General features: G+C 47.4%; 2 protein-coding genes across 2 annotated transcripts; one reads left to right on the top strand and one right to left on the bottom strand.

Moving 5' to 3' along the window:
* Positions 1–12,338: 12,338 nt before the first annotated feature.
* Positions 12,339–13,061, bottom strand: EV420DRAFT_1648794 (uncharacterized protein; the record flags this gene model as incomplete). The annotated part of the gene is made up of 1 exon (XM_060478216.1): positions 12,339–13,061. One exon carries the CDS (start codon positions 13,059–13,061, stop codon positions 12,339–12,341), a length of 723 nt encoding a protein of 240 aa, XP_060325085.1.
* A 1,854-nt stretch (positions 13,062–14,915) lies between these two features.
* Positions 14,916–15,653, top strand: EV420DRAFT_1484634 (uncharacterized protein; the record flags this gene model as incomplete). The annotated part of the gene is made up of 3 exons (XM_060470103.1): positions 14,916–14,941; positions 15,016–15,269; positions 15,304–15,653. 3 exons carry the CDS (start codon positions 14,916–14,918, stop codon positions 15,651–15,653), a joined length of 630 nt encoding a protein of 209 aa, XP_060325084.1.

Below are 15,653 nucleotides of genomic sequence, written 5' to 3'. Positions count from 1 at the left end.
GATGATATTGAACAATCAGTAGTGATTGGAAATGTGAGATGGGAGCCAGTCGAAGTCTGGTTGAGGATGAGAGGAATAGAGGCAGGATTGGCTCTGCTTAGGCAGAATCATTGGTCTGCCTCAGAGAGATTCTGAGAGAGTAATTGGAATGTCATAGTCGATGATAAAGAGGAGCAATTCTTCTGGGATAGGGATTGGTGGAAGGAGGAGAGACCAGGAAGGATATATTCCTCTAGAGGGTCCATCGGCAGGGTTGGTTGCACTCGTGACATATCTTGTGTGGACATGGAGCTCAGAGGCTGCGAGAACATTGTGGATGCAGCGGTGATACGCCTGGTATCAGGCTACCCCTAGATTTTGCAATTTTACATCAGTTTATGCAATCTACAAGCAGTACAGAGAGCTACAGTGGAGGCTTCACGCTGGTAGCTAAATACTACATAAAGAATGAAAGCACGGCAGTACAGAACAGACTTAAAAACGATGTCTCAAAGAGTCAATTCTACCAGCCATCAACACGCCAAGCTAAGCCCTACCTAAACAAGACTATTACAGTCAAATCTCAGGGACTCGTCTGTATGGAGTATAAAAACCAAGAAGTTGAAGAATGGAATGAACTAGATGCCTTGTCACCTCGATGAGTAAAAAGAACCAGTCAAGAAAAATTGCTAAGTCGAGAAACAGATCAGCTTTTGAGATCAACTCAGGCTAGGACAGGAATAACCTTGGAAGAATGAATAGCCACGTTGGGTACTGAGATGACTGACCTTGATCGTGCAGTGATCAACAGAATATAATCTCAGACCTACAGTCGATCACGATCGGTGGTTACATCCTCAAGATCCTGTGCATACCACAGTATTCCATACATACGGTGCGTGGCAAGCCTTGCAGATGGAAGAAGGAGCACCCACAGACTAGTAGGGCACTCCTCAGCGACAGAATAACCTGGCGCAGTCGTGTCGAACTGAATAGAAACTACAGAATGGCGCGATACTTGTAGGATAGTGACTCACCATTTGTATTAATTCCAAAGCTCGTACTATAATTACTGTAGATATGGGCTCCTATACCTAGAACACGAATCGTATAAATTAGCAGCAACTAGACGCATAATGGCAGGAAAGCATTCCCCCGTGTTTGTGCTAGTAGCCTGTATAGCTACCTAATCAATCACTGGTTTTATTGCATATCCTCGACTGAAGTGAATTAAGTTACCAAAGTCAACCCATAAGGGTGATATTACGATTTCACGCTTTATCTTATCTTATCGCCTTCATCGTAATCCTGCTATGCTAATTGTCCGGACTTGATCGCATTCACAATGTGGGTTTCGTGTGTTTAACGCACCGTTACAGACACTTGTAGTATATTTAGCACGACCCAAACTGTATTTAAGTAGCTCGACTGTAGGTCTTAAACCTCAGTCTCGAACTAAAGTTTATTCACCCGATAACCTAGTCTGAACTCACTCTCGATTCGCTAAGCGATAGCTCCCTGCACGCAGACCTGCGAGCAACATAAAGCGCCTGACCGAAGTGCGAGTCACGCTTAGTTGTTTGATCTTGTTTGTGTAATCGGTCGCTAACAATTAGTTCGAGACTTTCTTACTCTTCATCAACGACCACGTTGACGAACAGTAACGAATGAACCCTATCGAACAGTACCTCACCGACCTCTTTGGACTTCAAGGCTTTATAGCCATAGCCTACCTCGCATTCCTATATGGATACGAGCACCGACGAAACCAGAAGCCAGTCTCCGAAGAAACTATCCCCGTCGAAGCCCCCAACCCGGAGGCTCGACGACCGCACACACCCCCTCCCGAATACGTCGACAACCGACCCGAACCCCTTATCCATTTCATCTTCATCACAGACGACGAGTGGATCACAGAAGACTCCGAGTCCAGTGAGTCCGACACCGAGATGGAAGGATGGCCCGCACAAAGAGGCCCAGTCGTTGAAGAAGAAGAAGAGCGAGGAATCTACGAGCAAGGGGTGGACCAGCGTGTTCTCTCTCCCATTACCGAGGAAGAGAGCGAAAGGGAAAGCACGGGAAGTGATCCCTGGAACGCCCCCTCCCCAACATCAACCGAAAACTCAGCCACCAACCCTGGATACGATTCAGATGGACAGCGCCTCTATCAAAGAGGGCTTAGATATCATCTGGGAGAAAGAGGAGAGGCTGAAGATGGAACTGGAAGCAGTTCAAATGAAGAAAGCCGCGATGAAGAGGAAGACAGTAGCAGCGACGAGCTCCCAGGGCCACGCAACAACTGGTCTCCTCCCCGTCTCAACTCGAGAGGAGAAACATGGGGCTACTACTACGCCCGTGATGACTCATCAGACGACGAAGGCAGTTACCTCAACCTCATCACCCGCCCGAACACCCCAATCATCATCAACGATCGGGCCGGGGAGGCAACTACCGAGCTTGACAGATGCGAACCCACCTACGACGCCGACGCCAGCTGCGATGTATGCCGACAAGTACAGGACTACGCCGACGCCTGGCTCATGTACGAAGGAATCGAAGCCCCTGCCTCCGTCGTCCCATACGCCATCTATCCCCTCGCACCAGAACACCCCCACGCAGCCCCCGTCCCGTTCGTTGCCCCATGGGTATGGGATAGACCCCGAAGACCGGACTTCGATCAGGTCATACTCAGGGTCAACGAGTGGGCAAGAATCATTCGCAACTGGAACCGAATCGTCACAGGAAGCACAGAGCCTTTCGAGCGAGTCCGACCTATCGGACTTAGAAGAAGGCGAAATCTACGAGAACCCTGGAATAGGGCGGACTTCGATCTACAGCAGCAGCATAGGGTCGGAGAGTACGGAGAAGAGGACGTCATCCCAGAATTCGTGGAAGGATCTAGCTCGGGAGCCTACTGAGGCAGAGTTGGAAAATATGACTTATTTAGAAATGCTACGATGGATTGAAAGGAAGTTACCACGGGAACTGTCGTGGAACAGTTCGCCGCAAGGAAGGTACTTCCAAAAGGAGAAAACCTCGCAGATCAGGGCCCAGGTGATCTACCGAGAAACCGTGTTCCACACGAATGTTCCTATGGAACCAAGTACACCCGGACGATTACACGGACCCCGGAGAACGATATCAGGTACCCGCCTCCTCCACTGAAAGTGGAAGCACGGTGGACCTAAGACACCTATCAATTCTTCAAAGAACAGGGTACGTCGACCCTAGTCGGCTATTTGCTGCCGCAGGAACCCCAGGAAGCGCGGGTGCAGCCGCAGCCGCAGCAGTCCCTGCAGTCCCTGCCCCTCAAGGACCCTTGTCCCCACATCACAACCCCGCTTTACGATCGCTACCACGCCCAGCCGCCATCCCCATTCCCGCCGACCCTGTACAACCTCCCAACACCCCGCCGCCCTTTATAGTCGGGGTAGCAAACACGAACCCATGGGGACAGGTGAAACCACAACTGGCAGAACCCCCCGAGAAGTTCAAAGGGGAGTCCAGCGACGTAGACCGATTCATGAACCAATGTGAGGATTACTTCAACGTTTTCCCACAGCAGTTCACAATGAATACGCATGGGCAAAACCCCAATCGGGTAGTATTCTGTACATTCCGATTCGCCGACAAAGCCTTACATTGGTGGAACCATGCACGGGACCAATACAAAGACGAGACCTGCGGGCACTTACGATACCCGGCATGGCACGTATTCCGACAAGAGGTAGAAGACCAATTCCGAACAGACGCCGAAGTAGAACTTAAGCTACAAGAGTTCAAACGCCTTCGACAAAACACGTACAAATCGGCAAAAGACTTCTTCCGAGACTTCGAACGATTGGCCAAGGAATCCGGCAAGCGGCGCAATGAGGAATACATGATCGAGATCCTCAAGCCTGCCATCCGGAAAAACGTAAAAACCGCGATACACGCCACAGGAACTGCGCTACCACGCACGTATGCCGAATGGAAATTCCGGATAGAACAAATGGACTATAACTACCGCGTGGGATTAGCAGAAGACGGAGGCAGAAACCCTGGAACGCAGGGTCAACAGAACAAGGGAACGGGAAAAGCCGGAAGTTCCGGGAACTCCCAGGGTGACAAGAAGACGGGAACAGGAACCACGTACGGAGGGCAAGGACAACCAATGGAGATCGACCGACTGCGCAAGGAAGGAAGATGCTTCCGCTGCGGTCACAAGGGTCATCGGAAGCAAGACAACAAGTGCCCGAAGGACGAAAGTACCTGGCTCGTCAAACACCAACCCAAGTTCTCTCGCGCCCAAATTCGCGCCATGTACCAGCAGGTATTGAAAGATGAAGAAGGGGAAGCCTCCACGTCCAAGATCGAAGAGGTAAAAGACGAGCCGGCGGCATAAGCGACAAACGCGCGTCGGCAAAGGACACAATTTCATTTAGTGGTGCGTCACAGAATTCCGCGGGTCGGACTAACGTACCGCATGTAGTATCTCGAGGCAATGGAATATCTTTCACGCTATCACAAAATGAAATTGCAAAGTCGCATATAAAGAAGAACGGTGTACAGGGGATTTCCACCGTGCTCGAAGAAGAACCCCACTCAAGCTCCTCGGCCACCGGTGCGAAAGCACAAGCGGCGCATGCTGCGCAAGGCGGCGGGACACTCGGGATCAAGGTCAACATCGCTCCGTGGAGGGTAGGTACCGGCGCAGAAAACGGAGGAAGAGCGGCCGAGCCAGTAGTGGGCGAAGGCGCCTCCAGGCGGGAGAGGAACGATGCAGGGCCTCGCCCGAAGGCGGAACGTACGCACCTGCCCTATGCGGCCAACTACACCGACCAGACGGAGCCGCAAGAGGGAACGCGAATCCCCATCCAGAAACCCGCTGCCCCGCAAATAACAGTCAAGACACCCGGGGACATCATATATCCCCCATCATTCACGGTGCGTCTCCCTCCTTCGTCACTAACACATAATGGCACCGGGGGCTCGTGTTCCCCGGTGGGCGGGTCGGTGGGACCATTATGTGCATCCCCTGTTTGTAATAAAAAGAATGTTCCTATCGAAGAAGTGCCAGATGAGGAAGACGACTACAGTTATCAACAAAGCCTCAAAGGAAAAGGGGAAGACCCGGTGATCTACACCGAGGAGTACCCGGAGGACTACGAAGAAACGGAGTCAGAAGAAGAGTACTATAACGATAAATGGGACAAAGGCTGGTTAAAACCGCACAGTGCCGAATGGGTAAGAAGGAAGATGAGGCAAGAAAGAACGATGGACGGTAGACTCGCCACTCTTCGGATGTGGGTACATCCCAGACGCCTCATAGAAGTAGATGAAGATCTTGTCCTAGATCTCATCGGATCCTCTAAAGAAACCTACCGTCAACGGGAACAATGCTTGCAAAACATGGAGGACTTGCGCATTCCCCCTCAATACATCCGAGGGGGCAAAGGAAGAAGCGTAAACATCCGTGTACAGCTTGAAACCCTAGACACTGGACAAATACGAGCAGTCGACGCCCTAGTAGACAGCGGATGCACTGGGAGTTGCATCAACCAAGCGTTTGTACACGAAAACGGCATGAACACCGTGAAGTTACCCAAGGCACAAGCGGTGTATAATGCGGACGGAAGCAGGAATAAGGGAGGAGACATTACCGAGGTGGTGGAACTACGCATGACGATAGGAGATCACCATGAAAAAATCGACTTAGCCGTCGTAGACCTAGGAAACGTACCGCTATTCCTAGGACACGACTGGCTCAAAAGACATAACCCTATCATCGATTGGAAAACGGGAGCGGTAACATTAGCCCGCTGTTCATGCCGCAAAATACCCTTCCTACTCCCAGACGAAGATCCAGAACAGCAATGGGGAACCGAAGTAGAAGAAGGAGACACTATCCTCGTTATAGACTTCCAAGAGGCCATCCATGTTCGGGCCATGGGGAGCAAAGCAAACGAGCTAGCCGCCAAAGCCAATCAAGCCAAGGAAACAAAAACGTTTGAAGAAATAGTACCGGAACCATACCGGGAATTCCAAGACGTTTTTGCAAAAGAAAACTTTGACGAAGCTACCACCACGTAAGCCATGGGACCATGCAATCGAATTGGTGCCCAACGCGAATGCTAGCCTAGACTGTAAAGTCTACCCTTTGAACCCGGCTGAACAGGACGAACTCGATAAGTTCCTAGACGAAAACCTAGAATCAGGAAGGATCAGGACCTCCAAATCTCCCATGGCCTCACCTTTCTTTTTCGTCAAGAAAAAAGACGGCAAATTACGACCAGTGCAGGATTATCGAAAGTTGAACGAGATGACCATTAAAAACCGTTACCCGCTCCCGCTCATAGGAGAATTAATGGATCAACTCAAAGACGCCAAGTACTTTACAAAACTAGACGTCCGGTGGGGATACAACAACGTACGAATCAAGGAAGGAGATGAATGGAAAGCGGCCTTCAGAACAAATAGGGGGTTGTTTGAACCCATGGTGATGTTCTTCGGACTCACCAACTCCCCGGCTACATTTCAGTGGATGATGAACGACTTGTTCAAGGAGCAGATTGCAAGAGGAGATGTCACAGTATACCTGGACGACATTCTAATATGCACCAAGGACAAGGACAAGCACCGAGCAGTGGTGCAAGAAGTCCTAGCCATCCTGCGTGCAAACAACCTGTTCCTAAAGCGGAAAAGTGCGAATTCGAGGTATTAGAGACAGAGTACCTTGGGGTAATCATCAGCCAAGGATCAATACGCATGGATCCGGTAAAAGTTAAAGGCATCACCGAATGGCCCAAACCCACCAAGAAGCGGGAACTACAATCGTTCCTAGGGTTCACCAACTTTTACCAAAGGTTCATACGTGATTACAGCAAGCACGTACGACCCCTAACTCAACTAACGGGGAAGACAGAGTGGAGATGGGGAACCGCCCAGGAAAATGCGTTCCAAGCCATCAAGAAGAAGTTAGCCGAAGAAGTAGTCCTGGCGATACCCACACGAACAGGGAAATATCGCGTGGAAGCAGATGCAAGCGAAGGAGCAATAGGAGCGGTTCTTTCCCAAGAGCAGGAAGGAAAGTGGAGACCAGTAGCATTCCTATCAAAAGCCTTAACAGTGACGGAGCGAAACTACGAGATATACGACAAGGAACTCCTAGCGATCATGCTCGCCCTAGAGGATTGGAGACACTACCTCATGGGGGCTCATCAAGACTTCGAGATTTGGACAGACCACCAAAATCTCCAGTACTTTCGAAAACCCCAAAAGTTAAACCGTAGACAAGCAAGATGGGTCACGGAGCTCGCTGAGTATCATTTCACCCTCCATCACAAACCCGGCATGGCAAACAAAAAGGCGGACTTACTGTCCAGAAGATCGGATCACGACCAAGGAGGAGAAGACAATACGGAGGTAGTGGTTCTGAAACCAGAAATGTTCCGAGCACTCATTATGCCAAGTGAAGAAGAGATTCACAAAAAGATACGAACCGCTCTGCGCGACAGTGACCAGATGGGACAAAGGAATAGAGGCGTCCCTCCATCACCCTCGAGGAGTCACCCAACAAGAAGGCCTGATGTATTATGATGGACGGTTATACGTTCCCCGAGACGCAAAGCTACGGGGAGAACTCCTAGCCATTCATCATGATCACATTACAGCCGGGCACCCGGGAATCGAGAAAACCAAAGAGCTAGTCCAACGAGAGTATTGGTGGCCAAAGCTGAAACAAGATGTGGAGAAGTACGTAAAAGGATGCGAGGCATGCCAGCGGACAAAAACAAATACCCAGAAAAAGCGAGCGCCCTTGCATCCTCACGCGGTACCCTCCAGACCATGGGAACACATTACGGTTGACATGATAGGCGAACTGCCTGACTCCAACGGGTATAATGCCATCCTTATGATAGTTGATCGTTTCTCGAAAGAAGTCATCCCGATACCATGCTCCACCGAACTAACCTCTAAAGGATGGGCCAAAATTCTCAGAGACCATGTTTGGGCCAAACATGGAATGCCACAAAAAGTGATTTCAGATCGAGGACCACAGTTTGTGTCCAAATTCATGAAGGAGCTGTACGAGATGCTACACATACAAGGAAATCCGTCCACGGCGTATCACCCCCAAACCGATGGACAAACGGAAAGGGCAAACCAGGAGATCGAAAAATATCTCCGAGTCTTCATCAATCATAGACAAAATGATTGGAGCGAATGGTTACCGCTCGCAGGCCTTCCAGCACAACAACCGAAAACATTCCGCGACCGGATACTCTCCATTTGAAGTCAACCATGGACAAAAACCCCATCTCGCCCCCCTTACAATCAAGGAGGGAACCAACCCGGCTGCCAGGGAGTTCGTGGCAGATATACAAAAAGTCCATGAGCAAACGGCCAAGGCATTAGAGAAAGCGGCGGAAGCCATGAAGCAGTCAATACGACAAACATCAACAGGCGGCAATAGAGTACCAACCAGGAGATCAGGTATGGTTAGACTCTACCAACCTATCTCTACCTCGACCAATGAAGAAGTTGGGAGATAAGCGCGTCGGACCCTTTGAGGTAATTTCCAAACACGGCGCGTCCGCATACAAATTACGACTTCCCCCCGCGTGGAAAATCCACGACCGTTTCAATGAGAGCCTTCTCACCCCGTATCACCCGCCGGAGTTCCCAATCCAAATACAGCCCTCGCCACCACCACCAGACCTTATAGACGGGCAGGAACAGTATGAAGTAGAAGAAATAGTGGACCGAAGGGAAAGAGCACCACGAAGAAGAGGAAGAAGACGAGGAACTGGAATCGAATACCTCGTCAAATGGAAAGGGTATCCCCGAGAAGAAAACTCTTGGGTAGATGAACAGGACCTAGACAACGCGAGAGACGCCATCGAAGACTTTGAACAAGTCTCATTTATTACCCGACCCCCAGCGGAGTGGTGGGAGAACGAAGACGAATCTGACTCTTGGTCCGAACATGAATCGGTAACCGAGTCAGAAACCGACCACCCATTGGTTCAGGCAATTCAAGAATACCTGATAAAACCAAACGCACCCTCTCTCGTAGGAGCCTACCTTCCAAAACCAAGTTATATCGCAGTCGGGACGACTGCCTTAACAGGGGGGTAATATTACGATTTCACGCTTTATCTTATCTTATCGCCTTCATCGTAATCCTGCTATGCTAATTGTCCGGACTTGATCGCATTCACAATGTGGGTTTCGTGTGTTTAACGCACCGTTACAGACACTTGTAGTATATTTAGCACGACCCAAACTGTATTTAAGTAGCTCGACTGTAGGTCTTAAACCTCAGTCTCGAACTAAAGTTTATTCACCCGATAACCTAGTCTGAACTCACTCTCGATTCGCTAAGCGATAGCTCCCTGCACGCAGACCTGCGAGCAACATAAAGCGCCTGACCGAAGTGCGAGTCACGCTTAGTTGTTTGATCTTGTTTGTGTAATCGGTCGCTAACAGGTGACTACAGTAATCTAGAAGAGTTAAGTAGGAAGTAGAGCCGTCCCCACGTTTGCGCCTTGCTAGTTAATTAAACTGCTCTGCGGACAAAGGCCTTGTGCTCTCTCTCTCCGAGATTAGTGATCTAGACGTGCTGAGTCGACTTTAAGTCAAAAGATCTCATCTAGTTGAAGTAAAATAAGCCCTAGAACGCTTTAAAGTTCGAACAATTGTCGGGTTCAAGGAACTCCAGAGTCTGTGTACTCTTTGCAAGTCTTGTACTTGAAGTCAGAACCTGTGTGTTCTTTGTAGAGTGATTTTGCACTCTTTGTAGACCTCAGAATCTTTGGTTGTTTGATTATTTGAAGTGTCTGCTAGAAGCTCTTCTAGACGACGTCAAAACAAGTATAACTTGCTCGACTATACCTTGCAAAACAAGTTCATAAAACTGCTATCGCGGACTAGTGTACTTTGCGTAAAACACATTGAAAGAAGAATTGAAGTTGTTTTCAGACAAAACCCCACTAGATTATCTAAATCTAAGTACATTGCGAGTGCTTCTATTGTACTCACCCTCGAACTTGTATACATTGGTGATAGTGTGTGTGTGTGTGTGTGATTTAGTATCTAGATTGACGATCTAGATGCTTGTTTCATTTGTGCACTGCCTGTTACCGAGCACATCAGCGGAAGATGGCATTGACTTTGGAATTTCTGTGTCAGCCATTCCACCATCCCTCGATGATGGACTTGCTATCCTCATGAAGCTTGATGTGGTGTTTTGAGATGTCTGAAGGTGTGAAAGGGATCAACTGCTGGTCATGATGTTATTATTGTTGAACATACCTTGGCTGTCTGTGATTGCTCAGACAAGAAATTTGAAACCAACTCGTTCGGCCCATTGGATATCTTGTTTTTCGGATTTCCATCCTGGGAGAAGTCGCCAAGTGTGCCACCTGTTGCCAATGACAATGACAATTCCTGTTCCTGAGCTAGCATCTGAAAAGGCTGAGATGTTGATGATGGTGCAGGGACCAGGGATGGAACGAGCTGGGTTGGAAAATAGTTGGGATAACCACCAATTGAGGTTGTATTCTATTCCTTTTGGCACATGTCATGGCAAGAAAGGACAGTCATTGGCAATTGACAGGAACTTTTCAAGATTGGTGAGATAAGCACATTCCATGGGGATAACACAGGTCATGTGTAGCAGCTTTCTGTATAAAGATTCGACATCAGAAAGGATGTGAACTCTTTGCTCAAGCCAGTTCTGACTAGCTGTGATATATTTTTCCCTCTTCTCCAGTGGAAGAGAGATTGTTCACACATCAAGATTCCATATAAGTCCTGTGAAAGGAAACATCGATGAGAACAGAATGTCCTTCTTGAGTTTCCAGGGAATGCTGAGATCTTTTGATATGGCATCAACATCACTGAAATTGTAGGTGAAATCGATATCATTGGAACCTCATGCAGAAGCATTAGACAAGTCTCGTATGGGAAAGGCACAATCTTTGTCAGTTTCTTCTCACTGTCCATCAGGCAGGCATTCGCCTTTCCACCAGAGTCGGCCCCTAGACTGTTGTCGGTGTCCTTGTTCCCCATGTGTATGGAAAGTCATCAGAGGAGATAAAGTAGTTGATTGATGGAATGATGGAATGAGAGAGATCAGGGAAATGAGTAATTCTGGATAAGGCGAAGCTCATCAGGTGTATGAGGCTTTGAGATAAGTGAGAGGGGAGAAGTTTGAAAAGGGCCAATGAGGTTCTCAACCTGATTGCGAGTGAATGGACCAATATAGCGATCCATATCAAATTCATGATATACTATTCTATCAAATTCAGAATGAAATTGGTCAATAGAAGGGTTATTTGGGGGTGTGAATGTGTGATAGATGGGAGGAATGCCAATGTTGAAACTGAAGGAAAGACCATTATAGATAGTGGGATATCTGGAAAGAAGATCTGCCACAGATAGGTATGTAAACCAGGCTTGAGGGTGTAAAGGGGAAGAAGGCTTATTTCTTCTGAGCATAAGGGCAGTGAAAGGCTCCATGCATGGAATTCCCACACCCTGAGCATTCATGACAACTTGGGTGAGATCATTTGCATCCATTTGGTCAGTTCCAATCAAGGCAGATTAGTTCGCCCTCCTTGTTGACCATTGATCCATTGGCTGTTTGAAGGCATCAGGCTGGGCCTCCATTCCATAAGGTAGGAGAGCGACAGAATTTGAGATTTCCATGGATACTGAGGCAGATGGCACACACAACAGCATCCGATGATGGTGCGCCTTTCTGAAAAGGAGCTTGACCACTTGAATTACGATCAATGGGGAATTTATAGCTTGTAGGTGAGGCTAGTGAGGAATCTGAATGCTGGTCATGGCTTGTGTCATATTGGGATTTTCCATAGTAGCAACGATCATATGAATTTTGTGAGTAGCTCAATCAGTAATCATCATAGTGTCTGCATGAAGATACAGATCTCACACGGGAATGCTCATTCGAACGTCCTCCATGGCTATAGTAGTTATTTGTCAAAGAATCAGACTAGTAGCACCCAAGATGGGTGAAATGAGCAGGTGAATTTTAATATCATTATAATATGCAATCAAATCATGAATAAATGCAACCCATGAGGAGGTGCAACCAAGAAGCAGTCAAATTAGGAGTTCACAAAAGCAAGAAAACCAAAGTCAGAAAGGAACAGTCAAGAGAGAAAAAAGGATCTGACCTTGGCAGAGAAAGCCTTCATTTTGTCATGTAAGTCATTTGAAATGTTCTCCAATCGATCAACAACTATTGTCACTAGGTTTGGAGTCAAATTTCCCTCCTCAATGTCATGATGCCATTGACGGTGAGTCTTGTCAGCATAAACCAGTAGAGTTTTTTTGCCATTCAATCTTTGTCAGAAGGAATGCAAGGTCAGATTCAGGAACATGGAGGCAAACATTTGGATTGTAGATTTTGGCCAATTTGCAGTGTTCACCACACGTAGAAACCAGGCAAAAGCATATGAAAATTGGGACCAAGACAACTCTTTGTCAGGTAAAGCATTCTTAGATGGTTTGACAGTTGAAGGAGCCTGAAAAGACAGAGAGCCAGAACCAGAATCTTGTTGGAGGTTCAAGGTGTCGGGGGCAAGGGAATTAACAATGCTGGAGGCTTCCATTGCTGACATCTTGGTGAAGTACCAAAGAGGACAGTACTTGAAATCTGAGAGTTGTTTGAGAGCATAGGGGTGAAGGATGGGATCAGCCTCTTTGTCAATGCTCAGTGAAGGATCAAAGTTCATGAGTTTTGGGCACTTCTTTTCTTTCTCTTTTCTCTCAGTCTCTCTCTCTTTCTCAGCTTCTTTCTGTACCTTCTGCACTGCTTCTTCAGCCATCTTCTTTGCTTGGTCTACTGCCTGTTTATCTGCCCAAACTTGCGTGTCCCACTGATCTCTCTCCTTGGCATTCCGTGTCTTCCAGTTTTGCACCAGTTGAGCGACAGCTTCCTCAGATGAAATATTATTAGCTGCCTGGACAGCATCACAGATGAAAAAGTAATTGACAGAAGCAAAATCGGGACATGGGATGAGGTATGGATTGAATGTGAGATGAGAAGGTGGGTCAGGGGTCACAGACATCTTGTGGGAAGATGAGTTTGGCAATGAATAGCAAAAACTAGCAAAAACTAAGCTTATCAAGCATTGAGTCGTTCAGTCTGCACTTCAAATCTTTGAGACATTGAAGCGAGATAAGGTAATGGAAGAAAATTGTTATATCACTCGGTCACTGTCTCATACACAAACCCTGTTCTAAGACCTTACTCATGCCTCATATATTCTTAGAACATCCAAATATGTTCCTAAGTCTATTCTCATTGGGAGTTGCACTATCTCTCATCATTGGTGTGGATTATCCACTTGTTTCACATACCAGACACTGATGTTTCATCTGCCTGCTGATTGGCAGGATCGTCTCACTTGAGCCAGTGGTTCACCTGTGGTTATGGATGAATATGTCATTGTATTATTCACTGCAGTGGCATATTTTGTCTCACATTGATGTATAGCTTCTCATATTGAAGCCATCATGTATGAGAACTGGCCCTGCCTCACTATGTGTTTCTTCTATCATCTGCTTCCAAGACTTGAATAATTCAAGTGTAGGAGTGTCAGATGTAGGTCAAGCAATATATGTTGTATATGCATGCCTTTCACCCTCCCACCTTCTGTTCATTCCTTAACTATTGTCAAGTGTTCACTTGAGAAATTGTTATGATTTTTCCATTTTATCTCTTCAGCACTTGTCTTTATCTTATCAGTGTATCCAAGCACTAGGACAGTTCATATGTTGTCAACATGCAACCTTCATGTTGTGTCAAGCACCAACTTGACTATGCAAGATTGGGCCTTAGTTCGTCACTCGCACTTCAGTGAAGTGAAACAAAGGTAGCAATACGAAGTATTGTTAAGTGTTCAGAACTTAGTTAGTTGTGGAACTTGGAGTTCAGGTAAAGTTGGGAGTGTATGACTTTAGCCGAAGCTGGGGTTTAGCCACAGCATAGGCTATTACTTAAATACAAGTTTTGGTGCAGTAATAATAACTTATGCTACTATGATGCCATGATAACAAATGAGTGCGACATGTCCAATGGCAATGCACCAGCAAAAGGACTACCCAATGGTGAGTGGCCAGCTAGATGAGTGAGGTTCTGGAGGAGTCATGCCCTTGTGGCCAGGACTTTGCCTGAGTAAGAATGTCTGAGCTTGTCCACTGCGAACCAGGGATCAACTGATGCGGAAGCAACTGGTGATTGATTGGAACAAAGATACCATGATGGAAGTAAGGTGTGATGCAGGAGTATTGGCACAGGTTACGAATGAGCTGGAGGAGGATGATGATGAGAGTCACATGACGATCGAGGAATGATGACATGAAGCAAATGACTAAAGCAAAAAATAGGGGTGAATTCGTGACATGTTGTCACTGCAACACATGGACATCGTACGATTCTCTTTGTTTCATGCATGGTTACCGAATAATAGTAGTCTATTATTAGCAGTATGAAACATGTATTTAAGTAGAGCCTCAGCTGGCCTGAACCCCAGCTTCAGCTAAGGTTTAATCAACCCAACTCATAGCTCCTCACTCCGAGACTATCTAAGTCTAGTTATCTGCTCATAAGACCGACATTGCCTGCATCGCAAACGATCCACTGAAGTGCAAGTGGCATTCTCTTGTTTACCATTGTTTATCAAGTTGGTGGCTAACATTTAGCTGAAGCTTGCTCCTTACATCCCTCATCATTTAACCATGGTGACTGATGCTATATGCTCATATTATCTCTCAAAAACACATCACAATCACTGTAGCCTTTGGGCTTTTCTGTGCTGCCATCCTGTTGTACTGGACAGAGAGAATCTTCTCCTGCTGCCAATGTAGGGAACATGCACAACTTTCCCTTCAACTGATACCCCATCTACTCATTCCATACTATGTATATCTGTATCCACACACTCAAGTAATCCAACAACCAATCCTCCATGATGGAAGACCCATCACACCCCTCTTGCCCTCACACTCCAGTCAATCTAGATCAGTCAACATTGCAGAGCCTGTACCAGGATCCAACCACAGCAGCGCAGGCTTCACACCTTTTGCTCACCAGCCAGAGCTCCCAGATGAGCACAAAGAAGAAAGGGATTTTGTGGACTATATCCAATGCGGTGGTACCATCAATGACCTCATCCTGTTGTCATGGACTGAAGAGAACCCTGACCCTCATACCAGAAGCTTCTACCAGTCAGCACTCCAAGTATACCAAGACGTAGTCATCCGAGTCCATGATGGTAGAGACTCAGATGGAGGATCTTACCATCCTAGGTCTCCATCTCCAGCTTCCTCCACAACAGTTTGTCCACAGATCACTCAACATGAAGTGGTATCAAGCCTTGGCCTCTTACTCAGGGGAGACGGATCCAAGAATTATGGAATCACAGAGGAAGGCATTGCAACTGCCCAATCTGTTACAAGGGATTCCCATTCCAGGAAAACCGAGTCACCTGAGCCCTACTCACCGCCCGCATCCTCCACCTCTGAAGATGAATGAAGACAAGCTGTCTGGGACTGGATCAAGGCCAACAATGACCCTCTCCCACTCCCCAAAACACCCCAAATGGAGGGTGTCCCCACCTATCCCCTCTACCATAGTCCCCTTAGACCAGATTCACTGA

The sequence above is a fragment of the Desarmillaria tabescens genome (assembly GCF_030435595.1).
Source record: "Desarmillaria tabescens strain CCBAS 213 chromosome Unknown EV420scaffold_54, whole genome shotgun sequence".
NCBI lineage: Eukaryota > Fungi > Basidiomycota > Agaricomycetes > Agaricales > Physalacriaceae > Desarmillaria > Desarmillaria tabescens.
The sequence above is the reverse complement of the archived record's forward strand: the minus strand, read 5'-3'. Positions and strand labels throughout refer to the sequence as shown.